Consider the following 19,644-nt stretch of genomic DNA (forward strand, 5'->3'; position numbering starts at 1 on the left):
CATGCCAACTGAAAGTGTAAAGAAAAATAACCTTAAATAAATACCGCATTCTTAATGGATTTTAATTTAGTACAAGCAATCACTGCCAGTATGATTGTTTGTGTTATTATGTAATCTGTGTGTTAATGTGTTTTATCATCTGTTACAGGTTTCTTATTCATTTTCAGTTATATTAAATACATAAATTAAAAAACACAGTGAAACAATAAAACTGGTGTTTCTGACATTATTCATCTTTGCTGAGGGTCCACATAACCGGACTGGACCACAGTCCATCTCTTATTGCCCACTTTTTCATGCCAATCTTTGTTACAGTCTCCATTTATATTTCCCCCCCTTCCCTGACCAACATAAAATGAAAACCTCATATGAACAATTTAAAAGTCTGCTAAAATATATTCAGACATCATTTCCGAAGACCATTAGTAGTTCAATGTGTGGATCCAAAATATTCCAGTTGTGTTGATAGTCTGGGACAAAAACCCTTGTCCAAGGGTTTCAAGGATACACTAAACAGTCTTTCAGTGCTCCCCTGTTTTCTTGAAATCTCTTGTCTGAACTCTTCATTCAAACAGTTCAAACTAGATCTTTTGTTGAGAGACAGTTTCCATCCAGTTCCATCACAATTTTTTGTAAAACCTCAAATGTGTACTTAGGCTTTGTGGGGTAGCTCAAGACCAATGAGTAAATGAGGCTAAATAAAATGGCGAATGCATTTGCAATGTTATGTGGTCATGAAGCACTTTAACACCTTCATGATTCTTCCAACATCTTTAAGGTCATCTGTAGGTTCTGCCCCTTCCTTATTAATGGTGAAGATTCCCAGGGTTACCCACATAGTAAGCAGGTCTGGCCCAGATCTGGTATTAAGCCGGCACTGCTGGCTGACTCTTGGCATGATAAGACGTATGTCATCCAGATATAGGCCAGGCCTGGCACAGATAGCACTCTTTATGTGATGGCATGCCATATCTGGACTGATTGTGGTTTGGTCCATCTGGCCCAGGCTCATAGAAAACGGGTATGACCCGGATCTGGCACCAAGCTGGCACTTCTGACTGACTGGTGTCATGGCAGGGTGTATGTCAACCAGATGTGGGCCAGGTCTGGCAATGATGGCACTATTTATGTTCCTATTTTCTTTAGAAGACCCAAATGCCATGTTTCAATACTATACTCCTATGGTAGCCAGCGTTTCAAATGCAGGTTTGACAGGTTTGTGAGTGTACACTTTATCCGAAACCTAGTGAGGGTTTACTCATGTTCAACACTGGGTGGCTGTAGCTCAGGAGGTAGAGCAGGGCATCTACTGATCGGAAGGTTAGTGGTTTGACCCCTCTCTCCTCTAGTCAGCGTGTGGAGACTTCAAATGTAGTTAGGAAGCACTCAGTTTAGAAAAAGTGTGTGAATGTGGCATGTTGTATAGAGCACTTTGAGTAATATGTGAGGGTAGAGAAGTGCTATATGAGAATCAGTCCATTCACTGTCTGAACAGAGTTTTGTCATGGTATTTTTGCACTATTATGTATGTTCCAGCACATGTTGTTATTACATGGCTTGATTAAGGACATCTGGGGCCAGAGCTGAAACTGTTCTGGGCCAGCACAGGGCCAGCAGTGTGTCTGCAACTGGCCTTGTGCTGGCCCATGTGTGGGCCACCTCTGGCAAACCAGATCTGGGCCACCAAAGGGCCGTCATTCTTCGCGGTAGGTGGGCCATGTGTAAGCATATTGTGTGGGCCAGATCCGGGCCATACCAATTTTTCTTTGTGGGTATCTGCCACATTACCTCCTGGTGGAGATTCATTACATATCAAACTCAGGACCTGGTGTGGGTCTGACCGCCATCACAGTATTTATTTGCAGACTGGTGAAAGAGTATATGAGTTGAAAAGTTTCATGGAGACTGCAGATTTAGTCACCTTTGTTCACTCGTGTCCGGTTTATTTAAGAAGGCCCTGGTCATACAAGTAGATGTAAGAATGATACACAAGTGCCATTTCTTTTCACCTTGTAATGCTTTTAAACCCTTAAAACCGTATTCCAAAACACGATGCTGTGGGCAGCAATCAGCACTTCAATCAAAATAAACACCCTGAATGATTGCATATGAAAGCAGTTAAAAAATACCTGAAATTTCTAAAACTAACAATAATTCAAAAACTAATATTACTAGTCCAAAACTGCCTTAGAATATTACTGTTGTTCATGCTATGGAAGAATGGCTGCCTAACACCAGTTTAAACTTCAAATGACATTAGCAGCATAAGGACCCAGTTTGAATTTACAGACACAAAAATACGATATCATCAGAATGAATCAACAACAGTTTTTTGAACTCTACAAACAGAAACTGCAGTTTGCCCTCAGCATGACAAACATTTGCCTATACACAAACACTTAAACCAAATGAAATTAACACATTTTACACATCTAAACTATAGCTTACATATTTATGAACTGCCTTGATAAACGAGCAAGTCTTAATCTAACTGTGCGCTGCTTCACCCTCCACCGCAAGTGGAAAACCAAATTTGCTATAAGGACGGCACAATTTATTTCATCACAAAATGCACTGCTGTTGTTGGGTTCGTTTTGAGAAAAACCCAATGTGTTAAGAAGTTGAAGTAAAAAAAATAAATAAATAAATGCTGCCCTATCACAAAGAGCACCACAACCAGACAGTAAATGCTTTTTATTATGTGTGATAAACAGGACACTAAGGTAAAAAGTTGCAGGAAAGCCACAGTTCTCCTTATTTGGCAAAGCTCCAGCTAACATTTCTTCTTCTGCAGCTTTCTGGGCATCTTATTTAAATGAAAATTAGCTTTTTTTGAAGCTATAGGCCAAAATTATGAATGAAATTGAAATGACAATGTAGTTTCAATTTAATGAGCGTAAAAGTTTGTACATTTCTACTTTCTTCTACAAGTCCTGTTGTAAAGTTACAGCAGTGCAAAATATGCCACTGACAAATGTATTCAGATTCTCATACAGAAATGAAATGTTAAGTGTTATGCTTGATCCTAATCTGCTGCCAACTCTGTTTACATTGCTAGCTTAATAGCTGACACAACACAGAAAAAAAAATCTGTTTATCACTGAGAATATTAAATCAGTAAAGTTAATTTCACTTCCGAAACATCATTTAATGTCAACACATAGACCCCTTGTTTGTTTACATTTGGATAAAATATAATGATTACAGAGTTTTTTTTTTTTATCTTTATATCTGCAAATATGAACAAAGTACAAGGAAAGCAAGGACAGCTTGTTAAAAGAGGTTTTTGAAAAATATGTACAGTAAAGTATGACTGAACTAAAAGTCAAGGTTACAAAATCAGCACTGTATCACAAAAGATGTTGAGATTACATAACAGAAAGTGACGACGGTTGAAGACCTTTTAATGCTAAATGGATTCCAAGGACAATTCCAGGATGAGGGGCTACGTTTTGGCCATCAATGTTTTCTGTCTCTAAAATGCCCCCCTCCCCCCCCAAAAAAATCTCCCCACACTTCCAAACCCAGAAAAACAACACATGAGGCAGGATTAATCATTAGGCAACTACAAACAATATGTACAAAATCCTCAATCACCATAAGCATAAATGTATTTAAGATATACTGGGATACAATCAAAAGAGAGACAAGCTCTATGGAGAGACAAGCATTAAAAATGAACTGAAGCCTATTTGGTCAAATGTGTTATTGTAAAAGAAACATAGATAAAAACAAACAAACAAACAACAACAATAATGCACCACTCTCATGACTCAGAATGTGTTTGCAAGGTTGTAATAACAGAGATACGATAGTAGCTTCACTTCAGGTAACTACAGCCTTCAAGAAGTGTTTTAATATTGAAGTCTAGCTTTTTCGAAAGGACAAAATTTCAATGTACCCAAACACCCGTCGCTGACAGCTTCAAGTCAGGACTGATCCACGGATGCTGCCGTCAAGATCAAACTATTTGTGAGGCGTTTAACAGCTTGGATCCTCAGCAGGAACCTTTGAGCTTGGAGCAGAGCGCCACAAGAAGGAAAGGGTTTGTGGTTCAATTCATATTCCGTGCTTGTTTAAGCAGTTAAGTAAATAGATAAAAGGATGGATATTTGCATCTAGATTTACATCTTCAAAAGAACATACAGAACATTCTTTCTTCTTATCAGCCAACTCCAAGAAGCCTATTGACAGGAATCGCCTAGTGCTTGTGAGTTTGCACTCTTCCGAGCTTGTGAAGGCATGCTGCGCTAGCATTCTACTAAAGAATATTATACATATGTCAGAAAAAAGAAGAGTATTACGTAACACTGTCGGTCCTCTAGGTATACAACACCAGCTAACTCAGTATAAATGATATAGAAAACACTAAGGTCTACACATTAATACCGTGTCATGGTATCTGTAAACAATACCACTCAACCAGCTACGATACTGAAAGTTTTTCTTGCTGAAGCAAATAGTGATTTCTTTAACAAAACATCAAAAAACCTTGTTCATTATGTTTTAAATGCGTACATTGCCCAAATTTCTCTCTGTCAATCACAAAGAAACCCCTTGGAAAAAAACAAAAAAACAATCAGAGTTTATCTTCAAACACAGATCCCAAACCAGACCAGAGCCAACCCCACCTACTTCTTTAACCATCTGAGGGGAGAAGGTGCACATGGTGGCTGATGGCCTGCTCCATGGAGCTTTTAAAAGCCTGGTAGGAGGAAGTGATGGGTAGGAGGAGGTGTTTGGACTCAGGCTCACTCTGAGGGAAGAGTCCCTCATCCCTCCAGTCCACACCTCTCCCTTCTTTGAATCCTAATGGGGAGGGTGTGAGAGGATGGAGGAAGGAGATGGAGGGAGAAGAGACGGCACTGACAGCTTGTTGCTTGGCACTTCCTGTGGCAAAGCGAAGGAGGTCCTGAAGGGAGATGGAGCTCCTTCCAACTGAGGAAAAACAGAAAGGGAGTATAAACATTTTAGAGCATAAATATTATCATCATCATTTCTGTGGGACACTTTGGGAAAACGTATCAACACATAAAACAGAGAGTTAGAAAAGGACCCACTACCACTTTTATCCATCCTAATGCAATATTTTTTATTTATAATAATAAAAAATAGGATTAACATTTCACCTTCACACTCAAGCAGGAAGTGCCTCCAGAAGGTGACAACGGGCGTCTCTCGTTTCAATTTTTCCTCCTGCTCAGAGAAGTTGATGGTGAAGAGCTGACCAATCTTCTGAGCTGTGAGATGATCACCAGCTTCGCAGAAAACTCCACAGAAGACAGATGGGAAGAGCTGAACCTGATCATAGTACAATGTAATTAGAGTTTTTAGCTTCACTTTTCTTCATTTCAACTTCTGAATACTTTATCTTGATGTTTAATAACATTAATTGCTGCTTTTTATATTAATCAGTCCAGTTTAAGTCACTTAGTCTTTGTTTTCCCATCAAATATTCCCATTTGTGTTAACAGGGTTACAAACAGCTCTGAGACATTTTTGAACTGATTTAGAAAAGGGTAAATTTCTTTTCAAACTTCAGTCACCTGATCAAAGACACCCAAAGTCTGTAGACCTTCCCGAAACCTGAGGATGAAAATAAGCAAAGTAAACACTGAAAATACAAGAAAGACCAAGGAAAACAGGAGAGTTATCACCACAATCATTACAATGGAAAAAGCATATCTTAAAAAATACAAAATAAGACACCTAAAGAAGATCAGCAGGTGCTGTTATAAGGAAGTGTTGTTTAATTTGGTTTCTTTTACTATTAGGACTACAATTAGTAACTAGGATGCACCAATCCAGGCTTTTCCCGTTCTAATATGCTACGATGTCTTGGTTTTATGCATCTGCTGATACCAAGTACTGATCTCATAACTGTGTTAAATTAATAACTGGATTTTCCACTGTGAGGATGAGACTAGTAATCTTTGTGTGTACGGCAACATCAGTTTCCACTTAAGCATTGCTTCCCCAACTCATTTAGTATTTATTCATAAAATAACAAATGACTAAGATCAATAACACTCAGGACCTTCTTGCCTGTGAGTAAAAGTGCGAACTATTGCACCACCATCTGCCCAGAGTTGTATGTAACAAAGTTTAATATATAAATGGAAAATAATATTTGTGTGTTACTGTAGAGATGGATGGATTAGGATTCTCCTTAATGAGAGTAGGTCTGATTGAGGTCACATTCAAAGAATAGGTTTAATTACATTTAATGACTTAAAGCAGTACACCTCTGATAACCATAGTGGTAATATTTTTGTAAATTAGAAAAGGAGAATTATATTTTGACAAGCTTTTGTTGTTTTCTTTGTTTTCTTTATTTATATTCAGTGATGGAGTTTTAGCTGTCCATAAAGAAAACCGGGGTCATTTTATACTCTGCGTCTTATATTCAGAACAACGGTCTAAATAACATAAGCACCAGTTCAAGCCACAGCAGCCCTTTCTCCTCTAGGATAAAGCACACGGGGTCCTGGCATGCTTACGCTGACTTTGCTGGAGAATTACCTTCACTTTTCTTACACGGGAGCGATTAAACATCACACGGGCCATGCACTAGGGTGCTGCTATAACTATTTAAGACTGATTTCATACACATTTATGGGCACCTCTATTAGGTGACATTCAGAAAAGATCAGGACTGCAGTGCATGCAGGAAAACAGCCATCTACTGTACTTCCATGTTTATTTATCTTACCTCTGCAGTGGCAGCTGCATCCTGGTGATTATGGTGAAGCTCACCAAATCCTCCACCAGAGCCTCTCTCTCCTTCAGGCTGCTGATTGGTCGATTACAGCCAGCTAGTTCCAGGTACTCCCAGCTGACTGCCATGACTTCTTTTAGCTCTTCTAAAGACTCTGCCTCTGTGATCTGAAATGATTCGATCTCTATTTTAAAACTACCTATAATTTTATTTTATACGTTTTTAGCCACTGTGCCTTCCATGAAAGTTTGTCTTGTTCTTACCCTGGTGACCTGGTGGGTGAAGTGTGTGTCAGGGGTCATATGTGTGACATTGAGGGGACGGTTGGCTGGGTAGTTGAATAGACACTGATAGAGAGCACGCGAGAAGAAGCCAACAGGTGGACCACCATGGACCAGAGAGAGGGCCAGCAGGCAGCCGACATCAAAATAAAGGTCCTCACGCAGAGCTGAATAACATACACAGTCAGTGTCTTTGTTCAAATTTTTCATTTACATACAACTGCATAATGGCTTTATAACACAAAAATAAGCTTTGGAAGTACCCTCTGAGTCCAGCGCCAAGTTTTTGGATCCATCTGGGCCCTCGAACACTACACACTCCTGTATCTGCTGCATCAGCAGCTTCAGGAAGTACTCCTTGGCTGTGTCACTGTCCCAGAGGTTGTTGGGAAGGGGAGTCTGATCTATGTCTTTGAACCTGGACAAATAACATCCCACAGTAAAGAAGACAAATAGCAAAAAGTCTAAACAACAAGCACAACTCAGGAAAGCTTTTCGCCACTGACCTGACAGACAGGGTTTGTGTGGGGTCAAAATCAGCCCTCCTGACTAAGTCGAGACCAGCTGACAGAGCCTGGTCCCCGATCACCTCCACCTGGACACTTGGGGGATGAAGCTGAGGGACCAAAGACTGCAGGAGCTCTTCAGGCGATCCAGATCTTTCGGGTAAAGATGGTCTAAGAGACAGAGAGTGACAATTAAGAACAAATCCTGCATCCTCGATGAGGTACTGGCAGGTTAACTTGTACCTTTTACAGCTGATGGAGGAGTGAACTGAAGGCCTGTGGCGTTTGGACAGCAGACTTCTCCTCGGACCTCCCTGAGGAGACCTAACAAGGGAGGCTGGAGAACAAGGTAACACGGTTCAGAGTGTTTAGTCATCTCTCCATCAATTTATAAAGCAAAGAGGAGGCAGAGCTGAGTGACATGTTGTCTCAGACGTTGTCAAATATGAAAAAAAATGGAAAAGGTAGGATTAGCCAGTGTTTTACAAACATGGAACCAGCCATCATTAACCACCCATACCTTTCCCATCTGTCGCTTGTGTGCAGTCAGTGCAGGCCCAGTCTTTAGTGTCCAACTTTAGTCCCGAACATTTCCTGTGAGTCCCTCTAGAGCCACACAGTCGGCAGCGGATCACCTCAAACCATCTGAGAAACACAAAAACAGAATTATAAAGTGATTCCCATAATATTTCCTAATCTCTAGATGACGAAAGCCAGAGAAATATCACTAATGATTATGCTTCACACAGCTGAGGAAACTAAGATCTGCTCCGCTGAGACAACAGCACTGAATTTTTTTATTCCACTCATTTTATTGCTACACTTTGCCAGTCTTGATGCCTTACATAATGTAAAGCACAGCATTAGCACACAAACAGCTGCCCCTGTGCTAATGTGGTTCTGTTGTTTAAAGGATTTTAAGTTTTTTTTTTAACAGTAACTAATGTCTTTATTTGATAAACAGCAGTTATAAATATAGATCCTTAGACGCAACTTCACTTCTTGACTATTTTTCCTGTTGGCTCTAAACAATTTTACAACATTTTTAATGTTCTATAAGAAATAACGTATGACCTTAAAACAAATACTTTTTTGTACTTAGTTTTTATTCTTTTCTTGTTTCTTAATCTCAGACTGTTAGACACCACTTAAAGGAGCAAATCTGAAACTGTCTCCAATAAGTCTGAACATTAATTGAATGGAAAAACTATTGAAATCTGATGGATTTCAATAGTTTCTCCACTTATGTACTGATATTAACCTTAAGAAACTCTGCTAACTTAAGAGTCTGTATTTCTTTAATTCAAATAGGCCAAACTTTATTAATGTAATAACGCTTGCTGAACAGTGACATTCATAGACACCTCACCCTCATCTACCGGAACTTCAACACTATACAGTCCATTACATACAGTCCATTCATATTGCTATTCCTTTTGCACATTATTCAAACTGCTGACCGCTGTATATTTGACATATATGTATAAACACGCGCACACACACACACACACACACACACACACACACACACACACACACACACACACACACACACACACACTCACACATATATATGCATATATATTTGGAATACATATTAGTAATGTGCATACATTACTAATATACAGAAAATGTTGTTTTTACAAGCATCCTTAGATACGAAAGATACAAATCTGTAAACTAATGAAAGAAAAATATAAATGCCATACCCGCTCTTGGCAGAGTGTGTACAACCATTGTTGCAGAGGCAGGTGAGAGCGTCACAGCGTTTGTAAACCTCCAACAGTTCTGCATATGCATTTGCCTCCAACTCCCACGAGGCATCTCTGCAGGAAGCCCAGACAAAGGGTTCAGGTGGGGGGGCAAAAAACAAAAACAAACCAAAGCAAATAACAGTTTTTCCTGGACAAACAAGTGCTGAAACGCTGCAGATATAATTTAAGGTTACCTCTCTGGGATGTATATTCCCATTCTGAGCATTTCCTCCTGGAAGTTTTCCTTGTTGTTACACAGGGTACATCTAAAGAAGAACAGGCCTGCACTGTGGGCCTGACGCTAACACACAGACACACGCCAATAAAAATACACAGAAATACAAAAAGTTACACATGCATTGTACTTTTTATATACAGTGGTCCCTTGCTATAACGCGGTTCACCTTTCGGGGCCTTGCTGTTTCGCAGATTTTTTTTGAGCAATTTTCCATACAGCGCATTGTGTTCTGCATCCTGATTGGCTGTAGAACATTGTCAATCAATCTTGTGCAGTGTCTCCTGTACAGTACAGAATGCATTCAGCTTGTCAAATTTACACGTCGACGAAACATTTTACACTGTCCAAGGCAGCCGCGGGTGCCTTTGGTTTCATTCTATAATACTGGACTTATTTTTCTACGAAGGTTTGAACTTTGAGAGTGTTTAAACAAAAGATACAAGTATGAAAATGTTCATGCCTGTCTGAGAAAAATGTATAAAGCGTGTAGTGAGGGATTTTACAGCCTTAAAACATCTATAATAATTGTAAAAAATTAAGTTTGCTACTTCGTGGATTTCACATTTTTGGAATGTAACTCCCACAATAAACAAGGGACCACTGTAATATGGAGTGTAAAAAATGAATTTAATCTTCTCAAACTGAATGGACACAGTTTGGTGGTAGAACTGCAGATAATCAATTCAGCAGAGTCCAGTATGCAGGACAGCCATATAAACCATTAAAAAAAATGCAGGACCACATATTCAGGGAATATTTCAAAACATTCAGCTCCCATGAAAGCAAAGTCGAGCTGCATTTCCTGTAAACCTTTCTAAATAGTACTAAATAGCCAACCCAACATATAAAATCAGGGCTCTCTGCACACTCATGGTACCTGCACACAGTCTCTGTGGAACCAGCTGGTATGGCAGGATGGACACTTGAGGATGGAGTAAGACAAAACGGGATCAATAGAGTCCAGACAGATGGAGCAGGATCGAGGCAGACTGATGTCTAACCCAGTACACAGAGACTGGGAGGGACTATGATCTGGACAGTAAGATCTGGACACACAGACAGAGGGGCAGTTACTATCTTTTATATTTACAGTATTATAGTTTAGCAGTTTTATGCAGCTGCAGCTTGGAAGAGTTTTGCAATTTCTCTGCAATTTGGTGCATATACTTTTTAAAAGGAACCAACACTATTGAAGCTGAACTTTGACAGCATTTTACAGCAGTTTATTTAAGTTTTAAGAATTTAAGTTTTAAATTCTATGATAGTTTGGACATTTTTGTAATTCAGTTTTCAGTAGAATTAGATTCTTTTTGTGGCAGAAACAGTTTTTTATGGGTTCACAAAGAAGAGGTACATCTACTTCTTAATTTTTTCTTTACAGATACATCACTCCCAAAGTACTTGGTGATAAATGAATAACAGTTTCACCTGCCTCTCTGACAGACTCCACTCTTAAATCACATCTGTGGATCTGCTGCAGCAACAGAGTAAGGATTACCACTTCTAAATGCAGACTGAGATGGTGTAGCTGGAGTAGGTCTAACCATAGAACTGATGAGGCAACAAAGTAATAGGCCAAGAAAATAAATGGTGTGTTCTCCAAAGAAAGATCCACGATGTACTATCAGCTTCAAAGAAATAATAGCACAGGAGGAGACCCACCGAGAGCTGAAACTAAGCAATACTGGAAGAACATTTTGGAGAAAGAGCCAAGTGCCTGGTGGAACTCAGAGCAGACCATAGCTTTCTAGAACAAGAGCCAGTCAACAGCCAGTCAAAGACAGACATCCAACAATGAGTCTCTGGAATGAAGAGCTGTACACCATGAAGACCTGACACGAGCCATGCCTACTGGCTGAAGAAGCTAAATGCACTCCATGACCACCTTGCAACAAAAATAAATGGGCTGCTAACAGCAAATACTCATTCATCCAGCCTCTCCACATCATGACAAGATGAGTAGGCACTGGAAATAACACCAGAAGACATTCCCAGTGTGGTCAAATGGTTTCATAGAGGCGAGGTGATTCGAACTAAAGGGATGGAGCCACCAGAAGTCAGACTAAAAGATATACTGGACAACCAAAGTACCTAGGTGTCCCACAGGGTAAAGGAAAAATGATAAAGATGCCTGAATGTCAACAAGTCAAATACCTTCAGAAGGTAAGACAGGTGCTCCATCATTGAGGCTCTGTGAGCAATGGAAAGAGGAAGGGCAGAGATTAGTGAGTGTCAGACCCACAATCTAAGAAGATGACCCCCGAAGATGAGCTGAGATCAGTAATCAGGAGCATTAAATGGCCTAAATGACCTGTATTTATATAGCGCTTTACTAGTCCCTATGGACCCCAAAGCGCTTTACATTTCCAGTCATCCACCCATTCACACACACATTCACACACTGGTGATGGCAAGCTACATTGTAGCCACAGCCACCCTGGGGCGCACTGACAGAGGCGAGGCTGCCGGACACTGGCGCCACCGGGCCCTCTGACCACCACCATTAGCAGCTATAACCCCAAAACTGGAAGAGTGGCTCCTGCAGATTCCCAGCACAACATCAGATGATTCTGTCCAGAAGAGAGCAGTCCTACAAAAAGCTAAGTTACTGCCCAGAACCCTATATGTACCTTAGCACACAAAGTAACTTGCTTTTGGTCAGTTGTTTCTTTGCTGTAACAATGTTTGTTGGCAATAAATTTTATACCACTGGAAAGTCTGTTTATTTTCTCTTAAATGTTGCCACATTTGTAAGCAAAATGCATTTGTGGATTAAGCAGTAGAGATGAGAATGTGGGTTGCATCCATGACAAATCTTAGTATGTTGCCCTAGTACGTTTGTCATACTAGGGCGACATAGAAAGAAACTAACACCCATGCATGTAAAGCCTATGTGTGGCAAACACTGAAAAATCAGCTTGTGTATATCTTTTATGACTACCGTTTGGCCACAGCAGGAGTATTTCATGTTAGCAAACAGTGCTTTATGCCTTTAACCAACCTACAAATACAATTAAAGAATTTAATGTGTTGTCAGCACTCACGGGAAGAGTCCAGTGAACTGGGAGACAAACATTTGCTTCCTCCCACAGGGGAAGTGAACCATCTTCCTACAGCTCCTGACATTACAGCCGACACATGCTCCCTTCTTCTTACAGCCAAAACATGTCTGAGACACATATACAGCACACAAGGAAACAGTAAATACAAACAGGCCCGCACACTTCAATCACAAATCACACCTAGAGGATTTGCTGTTGACCAAATGTAGAAGGGTGTTGGGATCTTATTTGTTGTATTTGCTCTACAGTATCTCACAAAAGTGAGCACACCCCTCACTTTTTAAGAAATATTTTATTATAATTTTTCAAGGGACAACACTGAAGATATGACACTTTGATATAATATAACAGTATAAATTTGATGTCTAAACTGCTGGCAACAAAGACGAGTACGCCCTTAAATGAAAATGTCCAAATTGTGTCCAACGTGTCAATATTTTTTGTGGCCACCATTTTTTCCCCTGTGCCGGCAGCCCCAAACCGTGACATTCCCACCACCATGCTTGACTGTAGGCAAGACACATCTGTCTTTGTGCTCCTCACCTGGTTGCCACCACACATGCTTAATATCATCTGAACCAAATAAGTTCATCTTGGTCTCATCACACCACAGGACGTAATTCCAGTAGTCCATGTCTTTAGTCTGCTTGTCTTTAGCAAACTGTTTGTGGGCTTTCTTGTGCCATGCAGACCCATTGTATGCAGTGTGAGGGGTGTACTCACTTTTGTGAGATACTGTAGAGCTCTTAATATATGCAAGGTAATAATATTGAACTGCTCACCAGTCGAGCTGACCGGCGGGCCTCCTGTTTGATGTCCTCCACCAGGAAACCGAAGATGCCTTCGTCTTCCTCTCCTCGCTGATAAACTCCACAAGATGTTAGCTGAGACAAACACATGCTTACAATATTATTAAGACACACTCTTAACAAACAGACCCTTTTAAAGCATTTTTAATCTAAGAAAATACATCATTGTCACTTTATTTGTGGGACAGAAAAATACAAACCATGAGCCCTCTTGTTCTGTGGTGACTGTGCTCCCTCCTCTAATATTTACCACCAAATAAATTCACTTAAATCATAATGAGGTCATAGAATAAATCATTTCCTTCTTTGTTTGCTTGTTTTATTTATTTATTTTTATATTCGATTGATTGTGACTTGGTTTGTACAAGTCTTTCAGAAAGAATATTTTTAATGCTATAACTGTTGGTCAGGCACTTGTAAAGCAAGTCTCAATAAAATATGCTTGAAGGCTGAAAAATACATATTCCTGTGAAAACAGAAATACTTGCAGGCGTTGTCTTACCAAGCAGAAGTAGTGGACAGAGAGTTTATGTTCTTTGAGTGTGACTTTCTCCCCAAACATGGCTGGGTCATCATCACTGCACCTACACAAAGCACAGCCTGCAGATACACACAAAATATGCAAACCTTCATTCAACTAAAAAAGCTTTCTCAAGGCCCCAAAAGACATCATCATAAACACTCATTAAGGTTTTAACGTATGTAAGGAGAAATGTGAAGATATAGCTTTAGTTGCTGATTTTCTTTTTTTAACAGTAAGAGCACTATATCTAAAACCACAGCGACAACACAACAGAGCTGAAAAGTCAAGCCTAACACACAACACACAATGGCTGGAATTAGCAGTCAAAAGGTGGTTTAAATACACATTTGTCAACAAAAAAAACAGCAGCAGGAGATATTGACTTCCAACTGTGTGTGAAAGTCACTCACACTCCTCCTGGACACTGTTTGTGTGTGTCTCCTGCAACCTCCTTGCCTTTTTCTTCATGTTTGTGTGAATCAACCCTGCAGGAAAATGAAAGACCACATTTACTGAGCTTTTACAAACACTGTCATCACAACATGCTCACTACACAACGCAGTGGGTTATTGAACAAATGCTTCCAACCTGACCATATTTGACTTCCCTGAAAAGAATTCCAGGTTGACGATAAACTCCTAAGCTTTCCCATTTTTACTAGTTTTTTCATAAAAATGATTTGGAATGAATCTAGAGACATATTCTAGCCCCAAATACCTGTCACTGTACGGTCATTAAACTGAAAGTGAAGCTAAAGTTCAACATAAAATTTAGAGCTCAAATTTGTTTAAGCTCTAAGAGTAAGGCCTGCACCACTTGCACATATGCAGATATTTCAAGCAAAGTCATTATGATATTACAAAAATTACATTATATAACAAGAACAATTTGACTCATCACAAAATATATTTTTTAATTAAACAAATAAGAGTAGAAAGTTAAAAGAAAACTCCCCCTCAGCGTAAACTTTAACAATAAAATACATTTAGAATGTCTGAGGATTGAAGAGACAACACTATTTATTTTAACGTAATGTATCCTTTAGCATTCATGGTGCCTTTACGGATGTAATAGCTTAAAAAACAAACAAGCCTCCTTTCAGGTGCTTTCGTGCTCTTTCTTTGTTACCTGGGAGGACATGCCTACAGTTGCTCCTACATTTCCAAAAAATATGTCACGTTTTTATTAGTCAGGCAAAAGGACTGTTTTATCCATTTCACTTCAGCAACCATCCTGGTGTCAACTCCAGGCAATTATTTAGGCAGAAACAATGCTCTTAAATTATTTAGGCAGCCTTTCAGATTAATCTGCATTTTCCATTTTTTATTCAGCCTGTTTGAAGCTTCTTTTTTTTTTTTAAATACATATGGTTAAAATACTAATTGAATTGAACAAGCGTATATTTTTTAGCAAAAATAATATTTTCTTTTGATTTTATTTACATTTTACAAAGAGGTCTCACTTTATTAGAAACAAAGTTGTATACCGGAAGTCACTGACGGCCTCTCATAAGGTTAATCGAGCCTGAAAGTCTTACAGTGATGTCTCGTTTTGTTTTGTTACACACACACACCGAAAAAAAAACAAAAACACATAATAATATCAGCTAAATAAAAATAAAAAACAACAACAATAAAAAAGTAATCTTTATGCCTGGAAAGATTCTTCTTTTGATATTTCCTTAACTACAACTAATATTAGTATTTAACTATAAAAGCATTCAAATTATTTTCTGTGGCAGCTCTAAAAGCTTCCGTTGTGCTAAGATCGACAGCTCTCTCTGTTAGACCTACAGTCGACCAAATGTTCCTAACATGATGCCTAACATTGCGTTATAGCTACTCCATTATACTCCTATCTGTAAACATTTAGTCGGAAAAATACATTAAGTGCAAGAAGGAAAATAGGAGTTTGAACACGTTCAGCTGAGACGCTGACATCAAAGAAAGGCTCGGTTTCAAACGCAACCTAAACACTACAAAATGTTTCTCCGGTGACCTACTTTACATTCAGGGGCGAAGAGTGTTAGTTTGCGTCCATTTTCCTGTCGTTTTTTGAAGGCTTACTCCCAATGCTTTTGTTTATTTCCGACTAACATCGTCGAGTTTTTAAATTTCCCTCTTTCAAAACAAAAGAACCTTATTTCCGCTTCCGCCTCTTCTTCGTTTGCTTTAGAGGATTTTTCGCACTAGGTTCTCATTTGCCTACATGCGCGCCCCCTGATGGTTGGTGTTGATAATGCTCTCAATAATATTAAATATCTCAACAGATGGTGAAAAACTAAGATATGTGGAGGAAATAAATCCTGATTAAAAACAGTGTCTCCATAATATATACACAAACTACATTTTTAAGGTAGGTAAAGTTTTCAGAATTTTATTAAAATGAAACTTTGGTAATCATGATACACACTTGGTATTTCAAAATTAACATGAGTTAAAGGTTATGACTTTGAAACAGGATCTCATTATTTGGACTTTTGAATAACAATAACAACAACAACAACAACAATAATAATAATAATATGGTTCTTAGCAGGCCTTAAAATTAGGTAAATGCAGCCTCAGATGAACTACAAAACATGACATAATACACAGTGTTATTATTTATTAATAAACACTAAGCAAATATGCAGAAACAGTTTGTGAAAAAGCAAGTAAGTTAATAAGATTCAGTAACTTAAGGAACCACCTCTGCCAGTAATAAGTCACTTGAAGGTTGAAGATTTTTTGTCCAATTTTCTCCCACATCACTTGTGGGGGAATTTTAGTCAACTTTTCTTTAAAAAAATGTTGCTTCAATTCATTGATGTTTACAGATATTCCTTTATGAATAGCTCTCTTAATAACTCACTACAGTATTTCAGTCTGGTTGATGTCTGGACTTTCACTGGCTGCAACACCGTGATATTTTTTTCTTTTTAGATTTGCTACTGTGCTTGGTCTAACTTTGCTACTGCATGATCCACTGAAAGGAAAGGTGTACACCCTTTTAAACTATACAATACCAGGAGCATCCAAAAAATAAATATCTCTAAAATGACAATTTCTGTTTTGGCCCTTGGCTATTTTAACTTCCAGCAATTTAATCCTTATAGAACACATATGCTGCGGTGGTTTTTCAATAATAGTGGGACAACATCTCCCTATAACAACAGCTCTATTTTCACATTATCATTCAAAAACTGTATTTACACAGTTTATCTTTGTTTATTACCATTATTATTAATAGTAGTAATAGTAGAAGTAATTTATGATCTGAAACATTTAAATGCGACAAATATTTTTAAAAAACTAACAAATCAAGAAGTAGGCAAATATTTTTTCATGGCACTATTTAACATATATTGTTGCACTTGTCTCACTTTCTTCGCTGTCCTAAGTTACTTTCCACCACTAAAGGACAGTTTAGTGGTGGAAAGTAACTTAGTATATTTACTTGATTACTGTCCTTTGAGTTTTTTTACTTCACAATAGTTTGATTGAAGTAACCGTATGTTGGCTTTTGCTACTTATCATTATACTTCTACTAATATATGTTACTGCATTATTACAGATTAAGCTTAAATTCATTAGAACCATCTCCTGTTGCTTTACTAAAGGAATAGAAACATTAATGAATCAGTATTATGATCTAATCGCTACTCTCATTTATATAAGTCTGCATAATGAGCACTTTTAGTTCAAGTTAAACCTTCCGTACTATTCCATCCGTGGCTTAATTAGGCTACAGTTAGTTTTTACTTACTTTCATGTCATACATCTGTATGAGGGCCTAAAAAACTATCCATGTGTTTAATGTCTGCACCGGATTTGTTTGTGAGCAAATATTCAGTTTTGCCGCTAGATGTGGCGAAAGCACTCCCGTGCTGTTGCTGAGCCTCCCGTGGTACCCTGTCAGAACATTCTTGAAACGTCCCCGTATGTGCGTTGTGTGTGTGTGTGTGTGTGTGTGTGTGTGGGTGTGTGTGTGTGTGTGTGTGTGTGTGAGAGAGAGAGAGTCTGTGTCGTCACGGGGCGAAGGGCGGTGCCCCCAGGTAAGCACATCAGCACCCTCCACATCACAAACACACGCCCAGAGCAGCACACAGAGGAGGCACAGTACTGAGAGTAGCCGAGACTCCCTGGAGCCAGACACACACTTCCCTCCGCTCAGGCTAAGGACGGAGCTCACAGAGAAGGAGGCAAAAACAGCCGCAATATTTGGAAACATCGAAACAAGGAAGTTGGATACAGAACACAGCGGGAAGCATGTTCAGCTGGGTCAAACAGGAGCAGGGTGGCAGCAACAAAGAAGGAGAGATGTACCAGACCGTTACGGAGGGACTGCAGACTCTTTACACCAAGAAGCTGCTGCCGCTGGAAGAGACCTATCTCTTCCATGACTTCCACTCCCCGGCCTTAGAGCCTGCTGACTTCCAGAGTAAACCCATGGTACTGCTGGTCGGCCAGTACTCCACTGGGAAAACCACCTTCATCAGGTACTGACCTACAACTGACTAGTGTTCTTGTCTGTGAAGAGGCTGGAAGGGCCGGAAATTGTACTAGATGTAGGGGGAAAAGCCCACCTCTATTTTTGTTGCATCACTTGAATGTTATTTGTTGGGACCTCGTGTCATATCTCGTTAAAATATCACAGTTGAAGACGCGTTTGATTTCATCTCAACTCGAAATATAATTGAAAGACAAACTCCGTGGGGATCCCAAATTTGTGCCGAAGTGACTTTTACTATCCTTTCTTTCTATACTGTGAAAAATATGTGGCATGCTATTGAAAACAACACATCTTAAGGCTCATGGGCATTGGGAGTGAGCTGTGGCATTATGAATGACAGGAAGCACACAAGTTAAATTCACAGCCGTGACTTATGCAAACAGAGTGAGATTTCAACACTACCGTGCCTTCATCAGAGTCAGAGTGGACAAACACACAAGGAAAACACAGCCAACCCTTTCAATCTATTAGATAATGAATCGAAGTTTAAATTATTCTGTTCCACTATTTCAGAAACAGAGAAAAAAAAATGACATGACCACCTCAGTTAAGTGCGATAGGCCAAAGTAAACATAATTGCTATGTAAGTGGGGTGACATCATATCAGGAACAGAACCAAAAATACAGTCTGCTTTTAAAGGTCATCAGGGTACAAAAATAATCACCAAACAAACCAAAAACCACATATAAGCATGTGTCATGGGCAAAACCTGCAGGAAACATGACAAGTCACCTTTTCATGTGCTATGTCACTGTGTTCAAAGTGAAAAGTCAATATTTCTGTCAGTGGTGCCATGACCTGCACTGCACTGCTGCTAGGAGATGATGGCATTTTTGGATTATCCCTTACCTCTCACTGGTAAAATGAAACAAACAGCAAGAGAAAAAAAAGTGTGCCTCTAAAAGATTTTAGGGAAGGGGAGAAACTAAGTCACCCTTAGAATTCAATTTCAAAATTAGATTTTGATTTTTTTTTTAAACCCTGAAACGATCTGAAATTTGATTTAAAGGTTCATGCAGCTGAGTAGGTAAATACAGGTAATTACACTGCCATCATGTTTATGTTTTGACACTGTGTGTGAATTCTATAACCTGCAATCATGGAATAAGGTAAAAGTTAACTGGAACAGTTCAGGATCCCTGTCAGTTTAGGTTCCTCCTTCAATATTGGACAATTGCTCAATAAATAATTTAGCTGCAAAAGAAATAATATGTAAGGGCCAGATTAAAAGTCTGTAGTTCTTTTCTTTATGGGCAAA

The 19,644-nt window shown here is 39.1% G+C and overlaps 2 protein-coding genes across 2 annotated transcripts in view; one reads left to right on the forward strand and one right to left on the reverse strand.

The window, feature by feature from the left end:
• Positions 1-1,913: 1,913 nt before the first annotated feature.
• Positions 1,914-16,049, reverse strand: g2e3 (G2/M-phase specific E3 ubiquitin protein ligase). The gene is made up of 17 exons (XM_085391607.1): positions 15,894-16,049; positions 14,302-14,376; positions 13,871-13,968; positions 13,342-13,443; positions 12,542-12,666; positions 10,375-10,543; positions 9,454-9,560; positions 9,215-9,331; positions 8,026-8,150; positions 7,749-7,842; positions 7,506-7,676; positions 7,263-7,417; positions 6,982-7,166; positions 6,713-6,885; positions 5,547-5,586; positions 5,130-5,301; positions 1,914-4,938 (listed from the first exon to the last, which is right to left on the reverse strand). Exons 2-17 carry the CDS (start codon positions 14,357-14,359, stop codon positions 4,640-4,642), a joined length of 2,190 nt encoding a protein of 729 aa, XP_085247733.1. The 5' UTR covers positions 14,360-14,376; positions 15,894-16,049; the 3' UTR covers positions 1,914-4,639.
• A 1,873-nt stretch (positions 16,050-17,922) lies between these two features.
• ehd4 (EH-domain containing 4) overlaps positions 17,923-19,644 on the forward strand; it is a 37,404-nt gene continuing 35,682 nt past the window's right edge. The window contains exon 1 of the mRNA XM_085390725.1: positions 17,923-18,371. Coding sequence (XP_085246851.1) covers positions 18,142-18,371 — 230 coding nt within the window. The 5' untranslated portion in view covers positions 17,923-18,141. The remainder of the gene's footprint in view (positions 18,372-19,644) is intronic.

Source organism: Rhamphochromis longiceps, linkage group LG19, assembly GCF_057381845.1.
Source record: "Rhamphochromis longiceps isolate RC_006_pf linkage group LG19, R_longiceps_female_GT1.1, whole genome shotgun sequence".
In the NCBI taxonomy this organism is placed as follows: Eukaryota; Metazoa; Chordata; class Actinopteri; order Cichliformes; family Cichlidae; genus Rhamphochromis; species Rhamphochromis longiceps.

What these genes read in the sequence shown, in the direction of transcription:
- g2e3 (XM_085391607.1), bottom strand. Translation starts at nt 14,359, where the DNA reads ATGAAGAAAAAGGCAAGGAGGTTGCAGGAGACACACACAAACAGTGTC. An exon ending in ACACACTCTGCCAAGAGCGG is followed by an intron (nt 8,151 to 9,214) that starts GTATGGCATTTA and finishes TGTGTTTCTCAG; the next exon opens with ATGGTTTGAGGTGATCCGCT. An exon ending in ATGCAGCTGCCACTGCAGAG is followed by an intron (nt 5,587 to 6,712) that starts GTAAGATAAATA and finishes TTTCATCCTCAG; the next exon opens with GTTTCGGGAAGGTCTACAGA.